This window comes from Nycticebus coucang, chromosome 18 (assembly GCF_027406575.1).
Source record: "Nycticebus coucang isolate mNycCou1 chromosome 18, mNycCou1.pri, whole genome shotgun sequence".
NCBI classification, from domain to species: Eukaryota; Metazoa; Chordata; class Mammalia; order Primates; family Lorisidae; genus Nycticebus; species Nycticebus coucang.
The window spans coordinates 30026273-30047576 of NC_069797.1; the positions used below are offsets into that span (position 1 = coordinate 30026273).

General features: G+C 41.7%; 1 protein-coding gene and 1 non-coding gene across 8 annotated transcripts in view; one reads left to right on the forward strand and one right to left on the reverse strand.

The window, feature by feature from the left end:
- Positions 1-21304, reverse strand: part of VPS53 (VPS53 subunit of GARP complex) — a 204325-nt gene that overhangs the window by 175292 nt on the left and 7729 nt on the right. For 2 of the 7 annotated variants that reach the window (XM_053568540.1, XM_053568539.1), the window contains exons 3-4: positions 13972-14021; positions 11953-12019 (exon numbers count right to left, since the gene is read on the reverse strand). Coding sequence is in view for 1 of the 7 variants with exons in the window: in XM_053568539.1 (XP_053424514.1) it covers positions 11953-12019; positions 13972-14021 (117 nt within the window). In the remaining 6 variants the exon portion in view is untranslated. Of the gene's footprint in view, positions 1-11952; positions 12020-12469; positions 14022-21304 lie in introns of all 7 variants that reach the window. The other 5 variants (XM_053568545.1, XM_053568543.1, XM_053568544.1 and 2 more) reach the window with 3 other exon arrangements.
- On the forward strand, positions 11433-11563 carry LOC128571475 (small Cajal body-specific RNA 20). Its single transcript, XR_008375882.1, has one exon. It is a non-coding gene; the product is annotated as a small Cajal body-specific RNA 20 (non-coding RNA).

Genomic DNA, 21304 nt, shown 5'->3' on the forward strand with positions numbered 1-21304 from the left:
GAATACTTAGAGACCTAAAAATAGACCTACCATTCGATCCTATAATTCCTTTACTAGGTTTATACCCAGAAGACCAAAAATCACAATATAACAAAGACATCTGTACCAGAATGTTTATTGCAGCCCAGTTCATAATTGCTAAGTCATGGAAGAAGCCCAAGTGCCCATCAACCCACGAATGGACTAGCAAATTGTGGTACATATATACCATGGAATACTATGCAGCCTTAAAGAAAGATGGAGACTTTACCTCTTTCATGTTTACATGGTTGGAGCTGGAACATATTCTTCTTAGCAAAGTATCTCAGGAATGGAAGAAAAAGTATCCAATGTACTCAGCCCTACTATGAAGCTAAATTATAGCTTTCACATGAAGACTATAACCCAACTATAGCACAAGACTATGGGGAAAGGGCCAAGGAAGGGGAAGGGAGGGGGGAGGTTTTGGTGGAGGAAGGGTAAGGGTGGGGCCACATCTATGGTGCATCTTAGAATGGGTATAGGTGATTGTACTAATGTACACAGCTATGATTTAACAATAAAAAAAAAGAAGAAAAATGAAATAAATATTTCACAACATATAATTACATACTGTTTTTGTGATTAATCACTATGCTATAATTATGTTCAATTTGTAACAATGAAAATATGTCCTTCATATAAGATATTTACATTACCATTCATAACTAGCAAAATTACACTTATGAAGTGAAGCAACGAAAGTAATTTTGTGGTTGGGGGTCACCGCATGAGGAACTGTATTAAAGGGCTGCGGCATTAGGAAGGTTGAGAACCACTGATCTATATGCTTATTAAGAACAATTTGGAAATTATAAAAATTGGAAATGGGAGAAAACTAAAATTATCTATAATCTCAAATAACAAAACCATATATTCTGTCTTCATGTGGAATATTTACCTTCCCTAAGTCTGGACCGAAGTTGCACATCTCACCCAGGCAAAAGTTAATAACTTGGCTCGTAAGGACAGGACACGAGAATTGAGACTTTTAACACCCCTGAAGCCACAGCAGGTGTTCTGGACCACAGATAAGCTAGGTCAAGATTTTCATTCACAGAAAAAAGCACACTGAAGCCAGTAAGGAGGATCTAATAATTCAGAGCAAGTAAACCTGGCATTGCTTTAAAGCTGGGTGGGAGGGAGGAAAGGAGTGAAGCTGATAGGAAGGTCACAGGAACTTGACAAATGCCTGAATGCGCAGAATTAGGAACACTGGGATTCCAATGAGTTATATCACAATCAACAGCAGCAGCATTACTGCCATTTGCTAAATGCTACTGAGCCCAACACTGTGCTAGATGTTTTAAAATATATTAACTCTTTGTCCTTTCCATCTTGGGCCTGGCAGCATGGCTCCTGCAAAAAAGGATAGGAGAGGCCAGGCGCAGTGGCTCACGCCTGTAATCCTAGCACTCCGGGAGGCTGAGGTGGGTGGATTGCCTGAGCTCACAAGTTCGAGCAAGAGTGAGATACTGTCTCTACTAAAAATACAAATACTGAGGTAAAAGGATTGCTTGAGCCCCAGAATTGAAGGGTACCATGAGCTAGGATGATGCCATGGCACTCTACCTAGGGCAACAGCTTGAGACTCTGTCTCAAAAAAAAAAAAAAAAAGGTTTGGCTTGGTACCTGTGGTTAGAGTGCCACATATACTAGGGCTGGCTGTTCAAATCTGGCCCGAGCCTGCTAAACAACAATGACAACTACAACAGAAAAATAGACAGGCATTGTGGCAGGTGCCTGTAGTCCCAGCTACTGGGAGGCTGAGGCAAGAGAATCGCTTGAGCTAAAGAGTTTGAGGTAGCTGTGAGCTGTGACGTCACAGCACTCTATCAAGGGTGACATAGTGACACTCTGTCTCAAAAGAAAGGGTGGGAGAGAAAAAGAAAGGCTGCTCAACAAGGTAGTGACCTAAGAATACACCATGGATATTCACAAGCCCGTCCAAAGAGTGGGCTCCAAGCAGCACACACCTCAGGCACTGAAAGAGATCCAGAAATTTGCTTTTGTTGTTGTTCTTTTTGGTTTTGTTTGTTTTGAGGCACAGTCTCACTCTATTATATAGGCTAGAGTGCTGTGGCGTCAGCCTACCTCACAGCAACCTCAAATTCCTAGGTTCAAGCGATCCTCTTGCCTTAGCCTTCCAAGTAGCTGGGACTACAGGTGCCTGCCACAATGCCTGGCTAGTTTTTCTATTTTTATTTGTTTCTTTTGAGAAAGAGTTTTGCTTTGTCACCCTTGGTAGAGTGGCATGGCATGATAGCTCACAGCAACCTCAAACTCTTGGGCTCAAGTGATTCTCTTGGCTCAGAGAGAAGTAGTTGGGATAACAGATGCGTGCCTGGCTATTTTTAGAGAGAGTGTCTCGCTATAGCTCAGGCTGGTCTCAAACTCCTGAGCTGAGGTGATCCACCCGTATCAGCTTCCCAGAGTGCTCTGATTACAGGCATGAGCAACTGCACCTGGCTAGTTTTTCTATTTTTAGTAGAGATGGGGGGGGGGTCTTACTCTTGCTGAGGATGGTCTTGAACTCCTAAGCTCAAGAGATCCTCTGGCCTTGGCCTCCCAGAATGCTGGGATTGTAGGCGTGAGCCACCGTGCCCAGCTAAGATCCAGAAATTTATCATAAAGGTGATGAAGATTCCAGATATGTTCACTGATACCAGGCTCAACAAAAATGTCTGAGCCAAAGGAATAATTAATGTCCTATAGTATGTCCCTGTGTGGTTGTTCAGAAAACATAATGAGGATGAAAATTCACCAAATAAGCTCCTATACTTAGATTACCTATTAACCAGTTACCATCTTGAGATCTATAGTTATCATGAATGAGAACTAACCACTGGTAGCCAAAGTTATAAAACTGAGAAATACAATAAAATTTAAATTAAATTAACTTAAAATTAACAAAAAAAAACACCTAAATAAAATAAAACATGTTAACTCTAATCCTCACTATCCCTAAGGCAGGTATTATTATCTACATGTCACATATGAAGAAGCTGAGGCTTAGAGAAATCAAATGACCTGTCTGAGGTCACAGAAACAACAGTAGAGCCAAAATTAAAATTCAAAGCTCAAGGTTTTTCACCTGCCTAGGCTGCCAATGCTACATTAGTGAAAATATCCAATTACCCCAATCCTTAGAGAATTCAAATAAAATGTTCGGTCGTTCACTGTAAATATAGGAGAAAGAACAGCTGTCTGGATTCTTTACAGGTTGTCTAATGAGGGATTTTAGAAAACAAGTAGCAAAGAGGTTACAAATACATAGCAGGTGTCTGTCTGCCAAGAAAGAACGCTACATCAAGGCTCACGTGCCACGCCCAGGATGAAGCACAGTGGTCAGACCCAACCCAGCTGCACCGCAGGGATAAACAACGCATGGATATTTGATGTGTTCCTGCCTCTACTGCAGTCGATAGCTCTCCAGAAGCAGGCAACACTGAACATTCGCTTGAATTCATTTTGTCAAGTAAAGGCAAGCTACCCTTGACTGCTGCACCAGATGTAAGAAGTCCTGGATGGGGAATGGCAGAGCACCTCGATCAAAACTTGGGATATTGTTTCCCTACAACAGACTGACCTAACCACCCGACTCCTGGGCTGCCCAACAAATCACAGTGTTCTCTGCACCGCCAGGTCATGGCCAGACCTTAGCGATTTCTGAAGGTTAGCATTGTATTCAGACATTCTGAAAAGTATAATACAAAAAAAAAAAATCAAAGAGAAACGAAAAATGTCCAACCATTCTCAGCCACTAATAGGAAATTTTGAGCCTATTATTTTATAAACCCACTTGCTTTAACTGTAGTGTTTTAGCAGGAGAAAGTAAGTGGCAATTGCCATTTTCCCAAACTATTTATGTTGCCTTTGATACTAATCCTATTTATCTTCTTCAACATTTATCAATCAATAGGATTCATCTTCCTCCTAAGAGAGGGTGAGAGAAAGCGCAAATTTTAAGTAACGGAGGGTGGGTAAGAATACAAACCCTCCAACAAGGGAGCTGACAATGACAAATTCATAATCCCACATAATGAAGATCAACACTCTGTGGGAAAGTCCCCCCTCAGCCCGGCTGAGTCTGCAAGAGCAAATTTTTTTTCCTTCAACACTTGAATTAGATGAAATGCTACTTTTGAGAATAAAAAGCAAGGAACACTTTCTCCTTGGGAGGCAATATGCTTTGCTGATTTAGTTAATAAATCTTTATGATATCACTATGAAAAGCAAGGAGGGCAAATATTATTAGCCTCCTTTTCTGGGGAGAATCAGGACTTGGAAAGATTTAGAAACATGGCCCTGGGCTCGGCGCCCATAGGCTCAGCCACTAGGGTGCCGGCCACATACACCAGGGCTAGCAAATTTGAACCCTGCCTGGGCCTGCTAAACAACAATGACAACTATAACAAAAAGTGTGGTGGACGCCTGTAGTCCCAGCTTCTTGGGAGGCTGAAGCAAGAGAATTGCTTAAGCCCAAGAGTTTGAGGTTGCTGTGAGCTGTGATGCCATAGCACTCTACTGAGGGCAACATAGTAAGGCTCTGTCTCAAAAAAAAGAAGCATGGGCCTGGACCACATCCAAGGACTGGTATAAGTCTATTGTGTTCTGGGCCTGGCACTTTGCACTAAAGCAAGGATGAGGAAGAGAAGAACAGGAAGTCTCTAATGGCATGCCACGTGGCTCTGAACCCATCTAGTTCCATCTTTTCATCTGTAACTTGAATGAAGACATAGAAAGCATGTCTGACAATCCACTAATGACAAAATGGAGGTCAGTAAGATTCCAAAGGGTCTTGACAGGCTAGAACAACCAAGCAAACTGGCGTAATAAAACCACATAAAGCCTGGCGCTTAATTTCAAAGAATCTCTTGCACAAACAGAAGAGGAGAAAGTTTAAATAAAATTCATATGAAAAAAGGCCTGGGGCAGTTTTGCAAACTGTTGGCCCACAGATGTGTTTCCTTTGGACTTTGTCGTGTTTTTGGAAAACACGAAGCCAACATTTAAAAATTGGGAGAGCAGTGTAACCTGGCTTATTGTACCCTCATTGAATCCCCAACAATAAAAAAAACAAATAAATAAAAAAATAAAATAAATAAAAATTGGGAGAGTCGCATAGAAATTCGGATTTCTGGCTTCTCTTGAAAAATTGATAGATCTGGCAATTCCAGGTCTGCATTCAGACATGACACCAATTGGTTAGAATTGACTTATGGCTGTCCCCTTAAGACAGAACATTCATTCCCCTGATGGACGTATACGAACACACAGTAACTAGCCTGCTTAAACCATGCAGCTTACTTTCTCAGTTTTGTGGGCATCTGTTTGCAACTCTTGACCTGGTACTTCTAGGCTCAACAGACTCTAATGGTGTGATATGGCAGCCAAAAATTCCACCAAAACCAAGGTAATGGAAAAATAGCATCTAAATCAGAGGTCCTTAATTTTTGAAGAGTCACAGCCTTTTTAGGAAATCTAGAAAAATCAATGAATCTTCTCTCCAGAAATATGTCTACCCATACAAAAATTTAACACTTAACTTCAGGGAGTTGACAGACCCTCTGAGCACCCAGGTCCCAAGTTAATGACCAAGGAGGTGAACCATCCCACTGTATGTTTACACAGTATGGCTACTCCTGAGAACCACATTTTAAGAGGGACGCTAAGAAACTGCTATCCAGAGCAAGGTAACTGAGATGATAAAGGGTCTGGAAATTACATTATAAAGCTGAAGAAACTAAGAATGGAACACTAAGAAAGGAACAAAATATCCATTTTATATTTTAGAAGCTATAATAAGGAAAAAGGATTAGGCTTGCACTAGTCCAGCTGGCAGCACTAAGACCAATGAGAAGTTACAATGAGGTCTACTTGACTATTTCAGTTCAGTCTAAGAAAGAAATTCCTCACAATTAAAGCTGTACAAAACTGACACAGTCTGTCTTATGGACCAATAAAGTAGTGAGCTCCCCATCACTGTAAGCATCCAAGCTTCTGCAAATATGGAAGTTCTGCATGTCAGAGATATCATACAAAGAATTCCTGAGCTGGGCAGATGGTTGTACTATAATTATCTAAAGCTTCTCCCAATCAAAGTTTGCGTGAACAGAGCTGGAGATGGCAATATAGTAGTCCCCCTTATCTGTGGTTTCTTTTTTTTTTTTTGAGACAGACTCTCATTATGTCGTCCTGAGGAGAGTGCTGTGGCGTCATAGCTCACAGTGACCTCAGACTCATAGGCGCAAGTGATCCTTTTGCCTCAGCCTCCCAAGTAGCTGGGACTACAGCACCCGCCACAATGCCCAGCTATTTTTTGTTGTAGTTGTCACTGTTGTTTAGCAGGCCCAGGTGGGGTTTGAACCCGGCAGTCTCGGTGTACGTGGCTGGCGCTGTAACCACTGTGCTATGGGCGCCGAGCCTGTGGCTTCACTTTTTGAGGTTTCAGTTACCCATGGTCAACCATAGTCCCAAACTATTAAATGGAAAATTCCAGAAATAAACAATTCATAAGTTTTAAATTGTGTACTGTTCTATGTTACCTGATAAAACCTTGCACTGCTCTGGGTGGTGCCTGTGGCTCAGTGAATAGGGTGCTGCCCCATATGCCGAGGGTGGCGGGTTCAAACCCAGCCCTGGCTGAACTGCAACCAAAAAATAGCCGGGCGTTGTGGCGGGCGCCTGTAGTCTCAGCTGCTCCGGAGGCTGAGGCAGGAGAATCGCGGAAGCCCAAGAGCTAGAGGTTGCTGTGAGTCCTGTGACATTATGGCACTCAACTGAAGGCGGTAAAGTGAGACTCTGTCTCTACAAAAAAAAAAAAAAAAAAAAAAAACCTTGCACTGCTCATACCATCCTGAGTCATGACTCCTCCCTTTGTCCAGTATATCCACGCTGTATATACGGCCCACCCGCTGTGCCTTAGCAGCCACTTCAGTTACCAGACCAACTGATAATAGGATTGCAGTGCTGTGTTCAAATTACCTTTATTTGACTTTGTAAGAGCTCCAAATTGCAAAAGCAGGGACATATATATATTGGGGGGGGGGGGGTGAGATTGCTACTATCTGCAATTTCAAGAATCTACTGGGTGTCTTGGAGCAAAAAGCCCAGGGCTGAGGGGGTCTACTATAATAACTTTCATCTCCTCCCAAACCTTTGCCTTGCTCTGAACAAATAACTATATTGCGGCCAAGCTCCACTGAGGAAACAGAAACTCGGCAGCTGATCCTCTCCTGTGAGTCTCGGTGAGCATACGGGGAATTGGTCGAGGTTTGGCAGCCCTTGAAATTTCACATGCCAGCTTTCTGTTCCTCTAACATGCTCCTCTATTCACCTCTCTTTCTACCTATGTCCAAGCTGTCTGTTTCCATTCTTGGGAAGCTGCATAAATTTCATTGCGTATCAGAGCGTGTACTTGCTAAATTGACTCATCTTATCCACAAAGTTTTAAACATGTGGCTATTTAATTAAAGCTTTTGACTGATGATGTCAACAGATAAAAATGGGGAGGATTCAGCACCATACAAACTTGGTAAGAGCCTCACCGTCTGGTTAGAAGAGGTCACTCAGACTAGACCAATTCAAAAGTTGGCCCACGTAGGAGGTGGTCAACAACTAAAGACTCTCCAAAACGTTTAGCAGAGCACTAACCGAGCAGCTGGTATTTCAGAAATTTCAAGAAACTAAAGAAATGACCTATGTCTTCATTATCTAAATCACCCCCTGCCCCTAAATAATTTTTAAGTCAGACACTGCTTTTTGAAAGATTTTTTTCCGCTAAAAATGTCTCTTAAGACACCATGCTGGTACATAAACCCTTTCCTCTTGTTTACAAGATTAAAAAGTACGACCATTCTGGTTGAACACAATCAAGATTAAATTTACAAAAGCAACACTTCCTCTTGTCCATGTTGCTGCTCTTCTTCTGAGTGTTCCTTAGTAGCTAAAACAAGCTCTAAAAGCAAACTTTCTCTCCATTCCAGAAAAGAGGGGAATGTGGGGCCTCTTGACCTATAAAACTCAGTATTTTGGAACATCCATAATTTTCCCAAGTCTGTGCCAGTCAAGTAGAGACTCCTTTTAGCAAACGACCAGCCAGCCTGGGCTGGAGAGTAAGGCTTTCATCCCTAGGAGCTGACAAGGACAGGACCCAAAAGCTCCTGGAGGGGGTGAGGGGAAGCCTCTATTTCAGCTTACATTACAAACTGTTGGGAAAGACAGATGGAGGGGATGACAAGAAAAGCAATTATTTCTTCTGGGCTTCCTGTCTGGATTCTAAGGAGACAAATACAAAATTCTATCACAGATTGAAATGCTATCTAAACATTCTTGAAAATGTGGTCTTGCTGTCTGAAATATGACCTGCTGTGCTGCAGCAACCTGCAACCTATTAATGTGTGATGGTGGGAACACTGACGTTCCTGCAGGCTGTCTACTTCTGGGCTGACTCTCCAATACTGCTAGTTGGTGACCCATGGTTAAAACATAAATAACAAAAAATATCTATCTACACACTATGACCCAACAAAATGTCCTGATGAATCATTCATTTTATTTTCACATTCTTGGAATTTTAAGAACCTGAGACTCTCTTAAGTATTTAAAAGTTTTGAGTGAGCCATTTTAAATGTAGGCTGAATCACACTGAACAGTGGCACTATTATTCTAAAACTAGTAGTAAGTTGGAAGCATTCATGCACAAATAAAGTTGTTTTTTTTTTCCCCCAGAAGGTGTTACACACACCAAGGCACAAATAAAGTTTTAAAGCACTTTAAAGTAATACACACTGATCAAAATATTTTTGTGGTTAAGGGCTTTTGTTTATTTACAATTAACAAATAATTTCATATAAACCAAATATTCAACACAGTTGAACAAAATATTATTGCATGTAAACTGTATGGAGTGAAATATAAAGATGACAAAGATACAGTTCTTCCCTCCAGTGAGCTTATAAACCAGTCAAGGAGACAAGATGTATTCACTAGCAAGTCAAGGAAAACCCCAAAAGCCAAATGAAAAGTACAATAGGGCTGTAGGGGTTTATGGGAAGAAGGAATATGCATTTAATTGTATGAACCTGAGTTGACAGTTTTCCCCTGAAAAATGAAAGAAATGGACCAGCTGAGTCCCAAGCCCTTTCTAATTCAAAAATTCTGATTCCTAGATGAGGAATCATCTAGGATTGTGTCTAGATGAGGTAAACGGAAAATATTAAAAAAGAAGTGCTTGGAAATGTAGCTAGTGAAATGAAGAGAGAGGAGAGAAAGCATTTCAGGCCCAAGGAAGAACACCAGCACGTCTCAGAAAGCACAGGGTGTGCTTGTAGAACACAGCAGGAGACAAAGCTGGAAATGCAGACGGAGGCAGTGGGCGCCAGGCAGAGGAGCTTGGATGTCATTTGGTAGCAAAAGCCAAGGAAGTTTCTGAAGAGGGAGCTAATATGATCAGACATACATCAGGAAAGTTAACCAGTAGAATGAGGCTGGAGCATCTGTAGGCTGCCTTATTACGTATGACCTCTAAGGGCCCCCTTTCCAGGGGCCTAATCTGCTAGTGAAGCAGTGCTTCATGGGAGATAACTCCAAACAGACAAAAACAAGGCAATAAGGACTAAGGACCATGCAAGAGTCCAGAAAATAGGATCAGTTTGATGAGACTATGTGTGTATAAACAAATACTGATGATAGCAAGGAAGAAGGTAGACTGTCTACAAATGGGTCAATGGAAATTATTAGGTTGAAAAGGAAAGTTAGTAATAAAATGCAAGAAAATTAGAGTGATAAGTAAAACTAAAAATATAAAAGAAAAAGACTCATAACCCCTTTAAATTACTTACCAGGAGAGGAAAGAGGAATATTAGAGATAAGAGAATTTTAACAAAGGCTCATATCTTCCTCTTGCCCCAAATATGGGCAGCATAATGAACATTATTAGAAATTAGTTGCACCAGACTGCACACAGTGGCTCACGCCTGTAATCCTAGCACTTTTCAGGCCGAGGTGAGTGGATTGCCTGGGTTCACAGTTCAAGACCAGCCTGAGCCAGAGTGAGACCTTGTTTCTAAAAAAATAGCCGCGGCTCGGCGCCTATGGCTCAAGCAGCTAAGGCTCCAGCCACATACACCTGAGCTGGCAGGTTCGAACCAGCCAGGGCCTGCCAAACAATAATGACAGCTGCAACCAAAAAAGCTGGGCATTGTGGTGAGTGCCTATAGTCCTAGCTACTTGGGAGGTGGAGGCAAGAGAATTGCTTGAGTCCAGGAGTTTGAGGTTGCTGTGAGCTGTGATGCCATGGCATTCTACCCAGGCAGACAGCTTGAGGTTCTGTCTCAAAAAATAAATATATAAATAGCCGGGTGTTGTGGTGGGTGCCTGTAGTCCCCAGCTATTTGGGGGGCTGAGAAAAGAGAACTGCTTAAGCCCAAGAGTTTGAGGTTGCTATGAGCTGTGACATCATGGCACTCAACAAAGTGAGACTCTGTCTCAAAAAAAAAAAAAAAAGAAAGAAAGAAAGAAATTAGTTGCACTAAAAAATGTCCAAAAAGGCCAGGTACAGTGGCTCATGTCTGTAATCCTAACACTCCAGGAAGCTGAGACAGAAGGACTGCTTAAGCTCAGGAGTTCAAGACTAGCCTGAGCAAGAGTGAGACCCCATGAATATTAAAAATAGAAAAACTGTTGTGGCGGGCGCCTGTAGTCCCAGCTACTCGGGAGGCTGAGGCAAGAGAATCGCTTCAGCCCAGGAGTTGGAGGTTGCTGTGAGCTGTGTGAGGCCACAGCACTCTACCGAGGGCCATAAAGTGAGACCCTGTCTCTACAAAAAAAAAAAAAAATAGAAAAACTAGCCAGGTGTTTTTAGTCCTAGCCACTCAGGAGGCTGACACAGAAGAACTGCCTAAACCCAGGAGTTTGAGGTTGCTGTGAGCTACGATGCCACAATACTCCAGCCTGGGCAACAGAGTGAGACTCTGTCTCCAGGGGGACAAAAAGTCAAAGAGGAGAAATAATGGAACTGGAGCTATCACAAAGGCACACTCCTGACTAATTGGATTAGCAATGAAAAGGGAGGAGCAGACAGTGTGAGAGAGGACGACTAGAAAAGGCATTGTCCACAGCGATTTCTGAAATAAGCCTCGACAGAAGAACAGAATCCAAATAAAATGGAAAATGGTTACTAGGTAACTTCTGGCCTTCAGTCATTGATGATTATTTCCTTCCCACACACTTCTTTCTCCCTTCATTCCCTTCCAATACCCCTCCTTAGCTAGATCCAAAAAGACGGGTAAAACTTTGAAATGGATCTCCAGTTACTTATTTGTCAGCAAAATTAGGTATGAGAAATTGTAGCTCTGTCAGGTCACCATCTTTTGAAGCAACATAAGTAATATCAAAACCCCAACAACTAGGGCCTCCCTCCCTTGGGGTTATGGGGGTTCTGTTTACTCCTCAGCCAAGGAGGAGTCCAAGATCAGCCCTTGAGGATCATCATCAGAACTGCCACAAGGTAGACAGCCTTGTTTTCCTGCCTAAGACATTTGGAAAACAAAAACAAAAAACAAAGAACCCAACAACTTAGTGGACAGACAAAAGCAGCAACCTTATTTAGCTATGGTGCACAAAATAAAGGCTGGTACAAGAGATCTCTAACACTACAGAGAAAGGCCAGGAAATTCCAGTCTTCTCATTTTGGCTCGTGTGCATACCCCTGGCCCCAGGTGAATGGTGCCACAGCACATGCTCCAGGTTCAAGGGCAACTGAGTGAGAGCTCACGGTTACTCTGGACAGCCTATGCAGTCCTGCTGTGTATAAAACAGAACAATCAGCAAGTGCTCTGCAAAAAGACACGTCAACATTTTGGCCGCTTGGTTGTTGGGGCTTGAAGAAATTAGGGGTACAAAATTAAAACGAAGGAGTAAGTTACTTACTTGCCTTCCATCCTGTCCCACATTTGTTTGACCTCTTACAACAGTTCGAATATTGTCATCCAGTCTCCTAGCAAAAAAATTAGGACACAAGTCACTCAAATGATATCTATTCTAGGTTGACTATAAGAAAAACCAAAGTTAGTAATTTATCCATCAACTCCTGCAGATTGCAGCTACTTGTACAGAAAACCAAGCAAGTGTGAATGATATAAGAAAGAATGAATCCTGGGACCTCAGGGGGCAGCCACAGTAGTGCAGGGAGCCAAGACTGATGAGTTGCCTTGTTTTTAAAAACGGTTATTTTCACTTAATAGTCAGAGCTGTCCGAAAGGACCAATAAAACTTTTTAGTATTAATATTTTTCATGGAGCAAATCGGGAATGACAAAGTGGCTGAAACTTGACAGAAACAAGCCAGAGAATTCAAATTACCCCACACAAAATCCCTTCCTCGGTAACTTCCCAAATACCCTTAAAAGGGAGAAGGAGCTAGAGTGATGGATGAAATCAGTGCTCACCTTCCGGGCCCTGATCACGTACAGCTTCCAGCTCCTTTTTCCCCTGTGGCTCAGCAGGGGATAATTAATGGCACCTCAGTCAGAGGAATTTGTATCAGTCTATTTCATTTTTCATTTGAAGACTCCATCAAAGGTACGGTAGGGAGAAAGTGGAAAATAACTAGCTTGCAAGTGATTTTTGGATCATCAGAGAATTTCCATGTTCTATGCAAACCCTGAAGAACTTAGTGGTCCACTAGGATTCTTACAGCTAAAGTCCAACAAAAAAAGTTTTCTGGGCGGTGCTTGTGGCTCAAAGGGGTAGGGCACTGGTCCCATATGCCGGAGGTGGCAGGTTCAAACCCAGCCCAGGCCAAAAAACTACAAAAAAAAAAAAAAAAAAGAAGTTCTCTGGGCAGCACCTGTGGCTCAAAGGAGTAGGATGCTGGCCCCATATGCTGGAGGTGGTGGGTTCAAATCCAGCCCCGGCCAAAAACTACAAAAAGAAAAAAAAAAAAGTCTTCTTTGTATTTCTCAAGACACCAATGGAACAATATATTCATAGGTCAGAGGTCTTCACTGAAAGAGCCAAGGCTTGTAGGGAAAAAAGTCATCTCGGCCTGAGCGCAATGGCTCACACCTGTTGGGAGGCCAACGGGGTGGATTGCCCCAGTTCATGAGTTTGGAACAACCTGAGCCAGAGTAAGACCTCGTCTCTAAAAATAGCCAGGCACTGTGGCAGGTGCCTGTAGTCCCAGCTACTTGGGAGACTAAAGCATAAGAACCATTTGAGCACAAGAGTTTGAGTTTGCTGTGAGCTATGACACTATAGCACTCTACTGCGGGTGACAAAGTGAGATTGTCTCAAAAAAAAAAAAAAGTCATCGCCTGGATTTATGAATACTTTTCCTCATCAAAAGTTAAGAACAAAACAAACAAAAGCCCCCAAATTATATCTGAAGCACTGACATCAACCTATTTGTATAATGAACAAACACTTACCAATTACCTACCATGTCTCAAAACTGGAAATCCAGACATGAGGAAACCAGAATAAGCCTTAGGTAGGAAGGACACAAGATGATAATCCTGGACAATCACATCCTGGATTAATCACAATGTTAATCCTGGGCCACCACCGAGGCCAACCAGCAGATCTAACATCGTCAGCTAGTGTGTTACCAAAGGATACACATATAAGCCCATCTTCATTTCCCACTAGGGAAATAAAACTATTAAAGATATAGTAGAAAAGCCTTTGTGCCTCCTTCTACAACTGTTCTGAACAGACTCTGTCACAGTAGCCTCCCTTTTTTATGAATTGAAGACTGGCCAAAGAATTGAGTTCTTTGCTACGAGGTTCACATGGAAACCCAGATAAAAGAATAATTTTTTTAAAAATTACTATCTACGGTAAACTTGATATTTTAGTGCTCTCACAGAAAAGCGTGATCCAGAAGGTGAGTAACTAAATCAACAACACACTTTCCATTCATTATGAACAATCATATAGTTTTACTTACCTTATTTTCAGTCTAATTTTGTTCACGACTTCGTCTATGTTTGCCAGAGACTATAACAAAGAAGAATGCCCAGCTGTTATTCCACTTCCTAGAATTCCTCTTTCACAGGGAAATGATGAGTTATGATGGCTACTTATGAGACCTCAAAAAATTTAATCACACAGAACGATACGCTTTTTTTTTACTTCTTTTCTTTTAAAGTAAAGCAGTAGTTGGCAACTATTGCCAAATCCAGCCCCACAGCTTTATATTATAAACAAAGTTTTATTGAAACACAGTCATGTCCATTCACTTACATATAATCTTTTGAGCTACAGTGGCAGAGTTGGGTAGTTGTGACAGACATTGTATGGCCCCCAAAGCCTGCAATGTTTCATCTCTAGACTTTTATAGAACGTTTGATGACCCTTAGTATATAGGATTGTGACAAATTCATACAACAAAATACAGAACAAAAAAATGAACTATTATAACACATAACAACATGGATAAATACTAGTAACACAATGGTGCACTAAAAAAGGCAGACGCAAGAAAATACACCGAATAATTCCAGTTACACAGTTTAAAAACAGGTGAAACTATTCTCTCGCATTAGAAGCCAGGGTAGCGGCTATCTTTGGGGGAAGTAGTGACAGTGAAGAGGTAAGACAAGGCCTTCGGAAGATGTTTTACTAACATTTTATTTATTGATCTGCATAGAGGTGGCGTGGCTCTACTTATTCTGTGAAAATTCATCAAGCTTCACACGTAAGGTCTGTGTACTCCTTTATATTATGCTATCGTTCGATAAGGAAATTTATTTTTTAAGTATACAGACTAGAAAAAAGTCTGGAAGGATACACACTAGTTGTTACAATTTATATTAGTACCTATAACCTATAAAATCTATGAAAAGAGGGGGCTTAACACTTTTCTTTTCCCCATGGACATTTTCTCAAAACACTGGATTAGTTACGTACCACTACTATAATTATTTTTTTTTAAGATAATGACAATTCAAACAAATGGACCATTTCTGACCTTAGAGATCAGAAAATGTAGGGAAATGGTGCCCCCTAGTGGAGAAGGTGAGGTACAATTTTAAAGTACCATTTAAACTCAAGTTTTCAAAATACAATTTCATACATGCTCCTTCCCTCTCTCCTAACAGACATTTTATCTCAGAAAGAATTGAGCACACAGAAATTGTGCTTCCTCTCTTATCTTCTATTCTGACCAAGGCACTGGTAACTCAGAATTTTCAGAAATCCAAGAACAGCCTGAGGTAATGATGAATCTCAGTAAAGGTGCTCAATCCAATCCAATTCCGTCAAGTTTGTCACTTCAAAACCAAAATGGGTATAAAATAAATCACTGTGTCAACAGTAGCTTATGTTTGGCCCAATGCTGCCACTAACTTGCTGGAGAGGAAGTTTTTAAAATTTCTCTGAGTCTCTGTCCTCACATACAAAATGGGCATAACCGTTCCTACCTTGCCCATCTTTGCTGAAACCCACTCTTTTTCAACAAATGTAATCTTTTTTTTTTTGCCTTTTTGTAATGACGAGGGACCTATTTGTTGTCTCGTGACTATTTCTTACTCTTGCTCTGTAAACCTATTTTATCCTTCTACAATAAACTTTGTTTCATGCTTAAAAAAATAAAGTATTTTTTATTACTTAAAAAAATCTGACCAGACATGGTGGCTCATGCCTGTAATCCTAGCACTCTGGGAGGCTGAGGTGGGTGGACTGCTTGAGCTCTCAGGTTCAAGACCAGCCTGAGCAAAAGCAAGACCCCATCTCTACTAAAACTAGAAAACCAGAGGCAAGAGGATCACTTGAGCCCAAGAGTTTGAGGTCGCTGCGAGCTATGACGCCACGGCATTCTACCCAGGGCAACTGCTTGAGACTCTGTCTCAAAATAAAAAAAGCCTATTTTTAAAATGTTGATATCAGGGAATCTGAGTGAAGGGTAGTCACAAATGCTCTGTACTATTCTTGGACTTTTTCTGAAAATAGGAAATTATATCAAAATTTAAAAAAATTCATATTCTGGCCAGCTGCAGAGGCTCATGCATGTAATGCTAGCACTTTGGGAGGTTAAGGCAGGAGGCCAGGAGTTCAGGACCAGCCTGAACAATACAATGAGACCCCGTCAATACCAAAAATTAAGAAAAATTAGCCAGGCATGGTGGTGCACGCCTGTAATCCCAGCTACTCAGGAGGCTGAGACAGAAGGATTGCTTGAGCCCAGAAGTTGGAGGCTGCAGTGAGTCATAATGATGCCATCACAATCTAGACTGGGCAACAGAGCAAGACCCTGTCTCAAAACAAAACTCTGTTCTACTTAAAATTGGTAAAACACGTACATTACCAAAAACTCAGACAGCCAAAGAAGGTATACATACATCATGTTAAGAAAGGCTTCCTCTCACCCTGGCCTGCCTATCCTCTCCAGTTCTCTTTTTCTGAGGCAACAGCTCTGAGCCCATTTCTATGTACCTTCTGGGAGACCACCCATGTACTGAAAGCACATCCATAAGCATTCTGCATCCTTCTTTTTTCACTTATCAACAGAACCTGGAGGTCTTCCCACATCAGTAGATGCTGATTTTTAGCAGTACAGCAACCATTTCTTAAATACAATAATCCGCAGACATAACAATTTTTCTGAGAATAGCCCCAAATATTTATGCAGTCAGATGTTCACTTAAAAGTGTAATAGATCTCACTACTCATTGATAGAAAAGTCAAATAAATCGGGCCATATTTATCTGATAGACCTTTATGCCATCACTAAGACATGGGTCAGGGTGGCTATGAAATAGCAAAGATTGCTTATGATACCATGCTAATAAAAGGAAAATATGATATTTTTATAATATCAAATGTCATTTTTATAATGTCATGAATAGGCTATTAAAAAGAACAGAAAGAACCAAAAATATTTGGTTGAACATCAGGTGGACCCATGGGTGACTGCTTTCTCTTCACTTCAGACATTTTCTACTGGGGAAGTAGAAGGGAAAGGGTGCTAGCATTTAATATGGGTTTGCATAAAAATATTATGGTGTTCTAGATACTTTACAGAAATTGTACCCTTTAATGCCCTCAGTCATGCAAGGCACACTACCATCATCTTCCATGTTAAGACTAGGAAATACATGGGCGGCGCCTGTGGCTCAGTCGGTAAGGCGCCGGCCCCATATACCGAGGGTGGCAGGTTCAAACCTGGCCCGGCTGAACTACAACAAAAAAATAGCTGGGCGTTGTGGCGGGCGCCTGTAGTCCCAGCTACTCGGGAGGCTGAGGCAAGAGAATTACTTAAGCCCAGGAGTTGGAGGTTGCTGTGAGCTGTGTGATGCCATGGCACTCTACCGAGGGCCATAAAGTGAGACTCTGTCTCTACAAAAAAAAAAAAAAAAGACTAGGAAATACGCTCTAAAAAGACCAACCCTATCTAAGGTCACAATCTGCAGCACAAGCCAGATTCAGCTGGAGTCTATCCAAGATCTCTGCTCTTCTGTACTCTACATGTTTCCCCTAATGCAATGGTCCTTGACCTACTTTACGTGCACCCCAAAACATTTGACAGATACAATACACTCTGTCCCCTCTGTTTGTGTCTTGCAATAATCCTCACTAAGGGGGGGTGGGCTTGGTAAGTTCCCACCTACTAGGTACCATGTAAAGGTACATGGAAAACTTCTGGGTGAAGAACTCGACTACAGTTCAGACTTTGTAGAGTTTACCTCACAAATGCAAATAATATAACCCAATCGTATGTATCCTCATACTAACCTGAAATTAAAAAAAAAAAAATCCTCACTAGGGTTGAGGCCCTCACGTGGCTGGAAAAATGCCCAATGGATATTGGCTGCCCTGGGTGAAGGTGGTTTGTTTCCTCTTTGAGAATTACTTATCTATAGTTTAGCTGTAATGTGGTTGTCCAGTTTTAATTGCATAATTATAAAGTGCTCGGCGCTCGGTGTCTGTGGCTCAAGCGGCTAAGGCACCAGCCACATACACCTGAGCTGGCAGGTTTGAATCCAGCCCGGGCCCGCCAAACAACAATGATGGCTGCAACCAAAAAATAGCCGGGCGTTGTGGCGGGCACCTGTAGTCCCAGCTACTTGGGAGGCGGAGGCAGGAGAATCGCTTAAGCCTAGGAGTTGGAGGTTGCTGTGAGCTGTGATGCCACAGCACTCTACCCAGGGTGACAGCTTGAGGCTCTGTCTCAAAAAAAATAAAAAATAAAAATAAATAAATAAAATAATAAAGTGCTCGGCTCAGCACCTGTAGCACAGTGGTTATGGCACCAGCCACACATACTGAGGCTGGCGGGTTCGAACTCTGCCCAGGCCAGCTAAACAATGACAACTACAACAAAAAAATTGTGGTGGGCACTTGTAGTCCCAGCTATCTGGGATGCTGAGGCAAGAGAATCACTTAAGCCCAAGAGTTAGAGGTTGCTGAGCTGTGATGCCACAGCACTCTACCGAGAGCGATACAGTGAGACTCTGTCTAAAAAAAAAAAAGAAAAATTTTAAAGTGCTTAATTACTGAAAAATATTGCCTGATTTTAATAGTAATTCTTGACTATTATAGAAAATTCATAAAATAAGTGAAATCACTTATGTGCTCAGGAAAGCATAATCGCCATCAGCATTTTTGTATATTGCCTTCTTCTGTTCTATGAAAATTACACATATAGGGTTTAAAAAAATAAAGTAGGATGATAAGCAATTTGACTTTTGGGGGTTTTTTTGTTTGTTTTGTTTTTAGTTTTTCACTTAACAATATAAAGCCAGAGCATTTGGGGGGTCATTACAGATAAGCTGGGGCCACATGCATGCATGACCACCCACAGCTAATTTTTCTATTCTTTTTTTTTTTTTTTTGCAGTTTCTGGCTGGGGCTGGGCTTGAATCCGCCACCTCTAGCATATGGGGCTGGTGCCCTACTCCTTTGCGTCACAGGAACTGCCTAATTTTTCTATTTTTTATAAAGACAAGGCCTTGCTATGCTGCTCAGGCTGGTCACTGACTGCTGGCCTCGAGTAATCCTTCCACTTTGGACTCCCAAAGTGCTAGGATTACAGGCATAAGCCACCGTGCCTGGCCAAAGAAAACTCTTTATAAATGTTCCCTTGTGACTCTTCTCAAAAGTTCTTACTTAGTTTTATAAGTTTTTCACCAATTTAATCGTTTCCCCTAATGAAACCTCTGATGAAAACATGATAAATGATTATCATCAGTTTACTGCTGGAGACTAAAAACATTTTCTAGACCTCTGTTACCAAACCTGGCTACTCCTCAGAACCGCACAGGAGCTATGTTAAATGCAAAAACCTGAGCTCCTCCCAGACACACCCAGGGATCCAGTCCAGCTATAGCCTCCAGACAACCAGACCCACAAGTACTTTCTACTCAACAGAAATATATATGCACCTTCCTCCTTGAAATGACATTAAATTTATTCTTTTTCTGCATTTTAATTTTTTTATTATTATTATTTTTTTTGTAGAGACAGAGTCTCGCTTTACTGCCCTCGGTAGAGTGCCATGACGTCACACGGCTCACAGCAACCTCCAGCTTTTGGGCTTATGCGATTCTCTTGTCTCAGCCTCCTGAGCAGCTGGGACTACAAGTGCCCGCCACAACGCCCGGCTATTTTTTTGGTTGCAGTTTGGCCGAGGCCGGGTTTGAACCCGCTACACTCGGTATATGGGGCCAGCGCCCTACTCACTGAGCCACAGGCGCCACCCTTATTATCTGTCACCCTGGGTAGAATGCTGTGGTGTCATAGCTCACAGCAACCTCAAACTCCTGGGCTCAAGCAATCCTCTTGTCCCAACCTCCTGAGTAGCTGGGACTATGGCTAGGTTTTCAATTTTTAGTAGAGATGGGGGTCTCATTCTTGCTCAGGCTGGTCTCAAACTGTTGAGCTCAAGCAATCCACCTACCCGCGGCCTCCCAGAGTGGAGCCACCAGATAGGCGTGAGCACCATACCCAGCCTCTATTAAGTTTATTCTGATATACTGACATCTACTTTAAACAATTTAAACTCATAATTAATTATTTACTGTAGGTCTATTTACTGTAAGGTATATGATGGCTCTTGCCGAAGTTCTAGCAATAGTTAAAAGAAATTTTAAGTTATGCCACTACTTCTGTTATCTTTTCATCAAAGTGCACAGGAATCGGGGTTGATAGATGAATTGTTAAGTGTAACTCTGGGACCAGGGAAATAAAGTAGTTTAACCCTGTGTCACAAATTTTCTGAGTTACTCTAAGAAACTTCACTACACGTTGTCATGTTCATGGGGGCATAATTAGACAAGACATATAACCGAATCAGTGGAATAACAATTGTGCTACTGTTAGTAGTTTTGAAAAATACATAAACGTATCATGAAGAGGTGAAAAATCTGGTGGTTTCCAAATAATTTTCAAATTTTATACTTTGTTTTGGTGAGTCAGCAATTGCTACCTTATACTAGTTCCCAAAAGTCTATCTCCAGCTAGATCCTAAAATTCCCCTTCATACAAAATGATGGGCTATTCTAAAGGCTATTTGTGAAATCTCAAAAAAGACAATCACACAGTACTTCATTTTTTAAATTTTATTTTAAACATTAGTATGTCCATTAGAAAGTTTGGAAGGATATATGCCAAGATAATTAACAATGACAGAGATTAGGAGCTCCATAAATACCAAGCTACACACTCCCATCTGGATGACCAAATGTGTTCAAAACTAAACTCACCCTTACACCCTACGCCTACTTCATTTTCCAATGAAACCTGCTCTTTCTCCCTCCACTCAGCATTGGGTGAAGGTCCCCACTGACTCTGTCAGGCTAGAAATCAAAGCTCAAAATTCTTAACTTGGCCTATAATGCTCTGCTAAAATGCCGTTTGCTCAGGGAAGGAAGCCTTTTCAGATCTCTCAGGCTAAATTCAGGCCCTGGGTGTTCTGCTTCCACCCACCGTATTTAGTGTGATTCTTTCATGACAATGCTGTCATGTCTAAGCTGAGCTTTCTTTCTACCTCTCTGCCTCACTGTAAAACAAGAATGATAACGAAGTGAGAAGGGATGTCCAGCCTTTTGGCTTCTCTGCACCACATTAGAAGAAGAGGAGTTGGCTTGGGCCACACATTAAATACACAAACACTAACAGAAGCTGATGAGCCCAGGGGGAAAAAAAAAGGTCCACACATAATTACATAAGTTTCGTGATATTTGCCACCACAGATAAGAAAAAAAAGTCCTTACATAATTTGCATGTGGCCTTTGGGCCACAAGTTGGATACCCCTGAAGGTGTAGAATAGCACCTGGTGCAC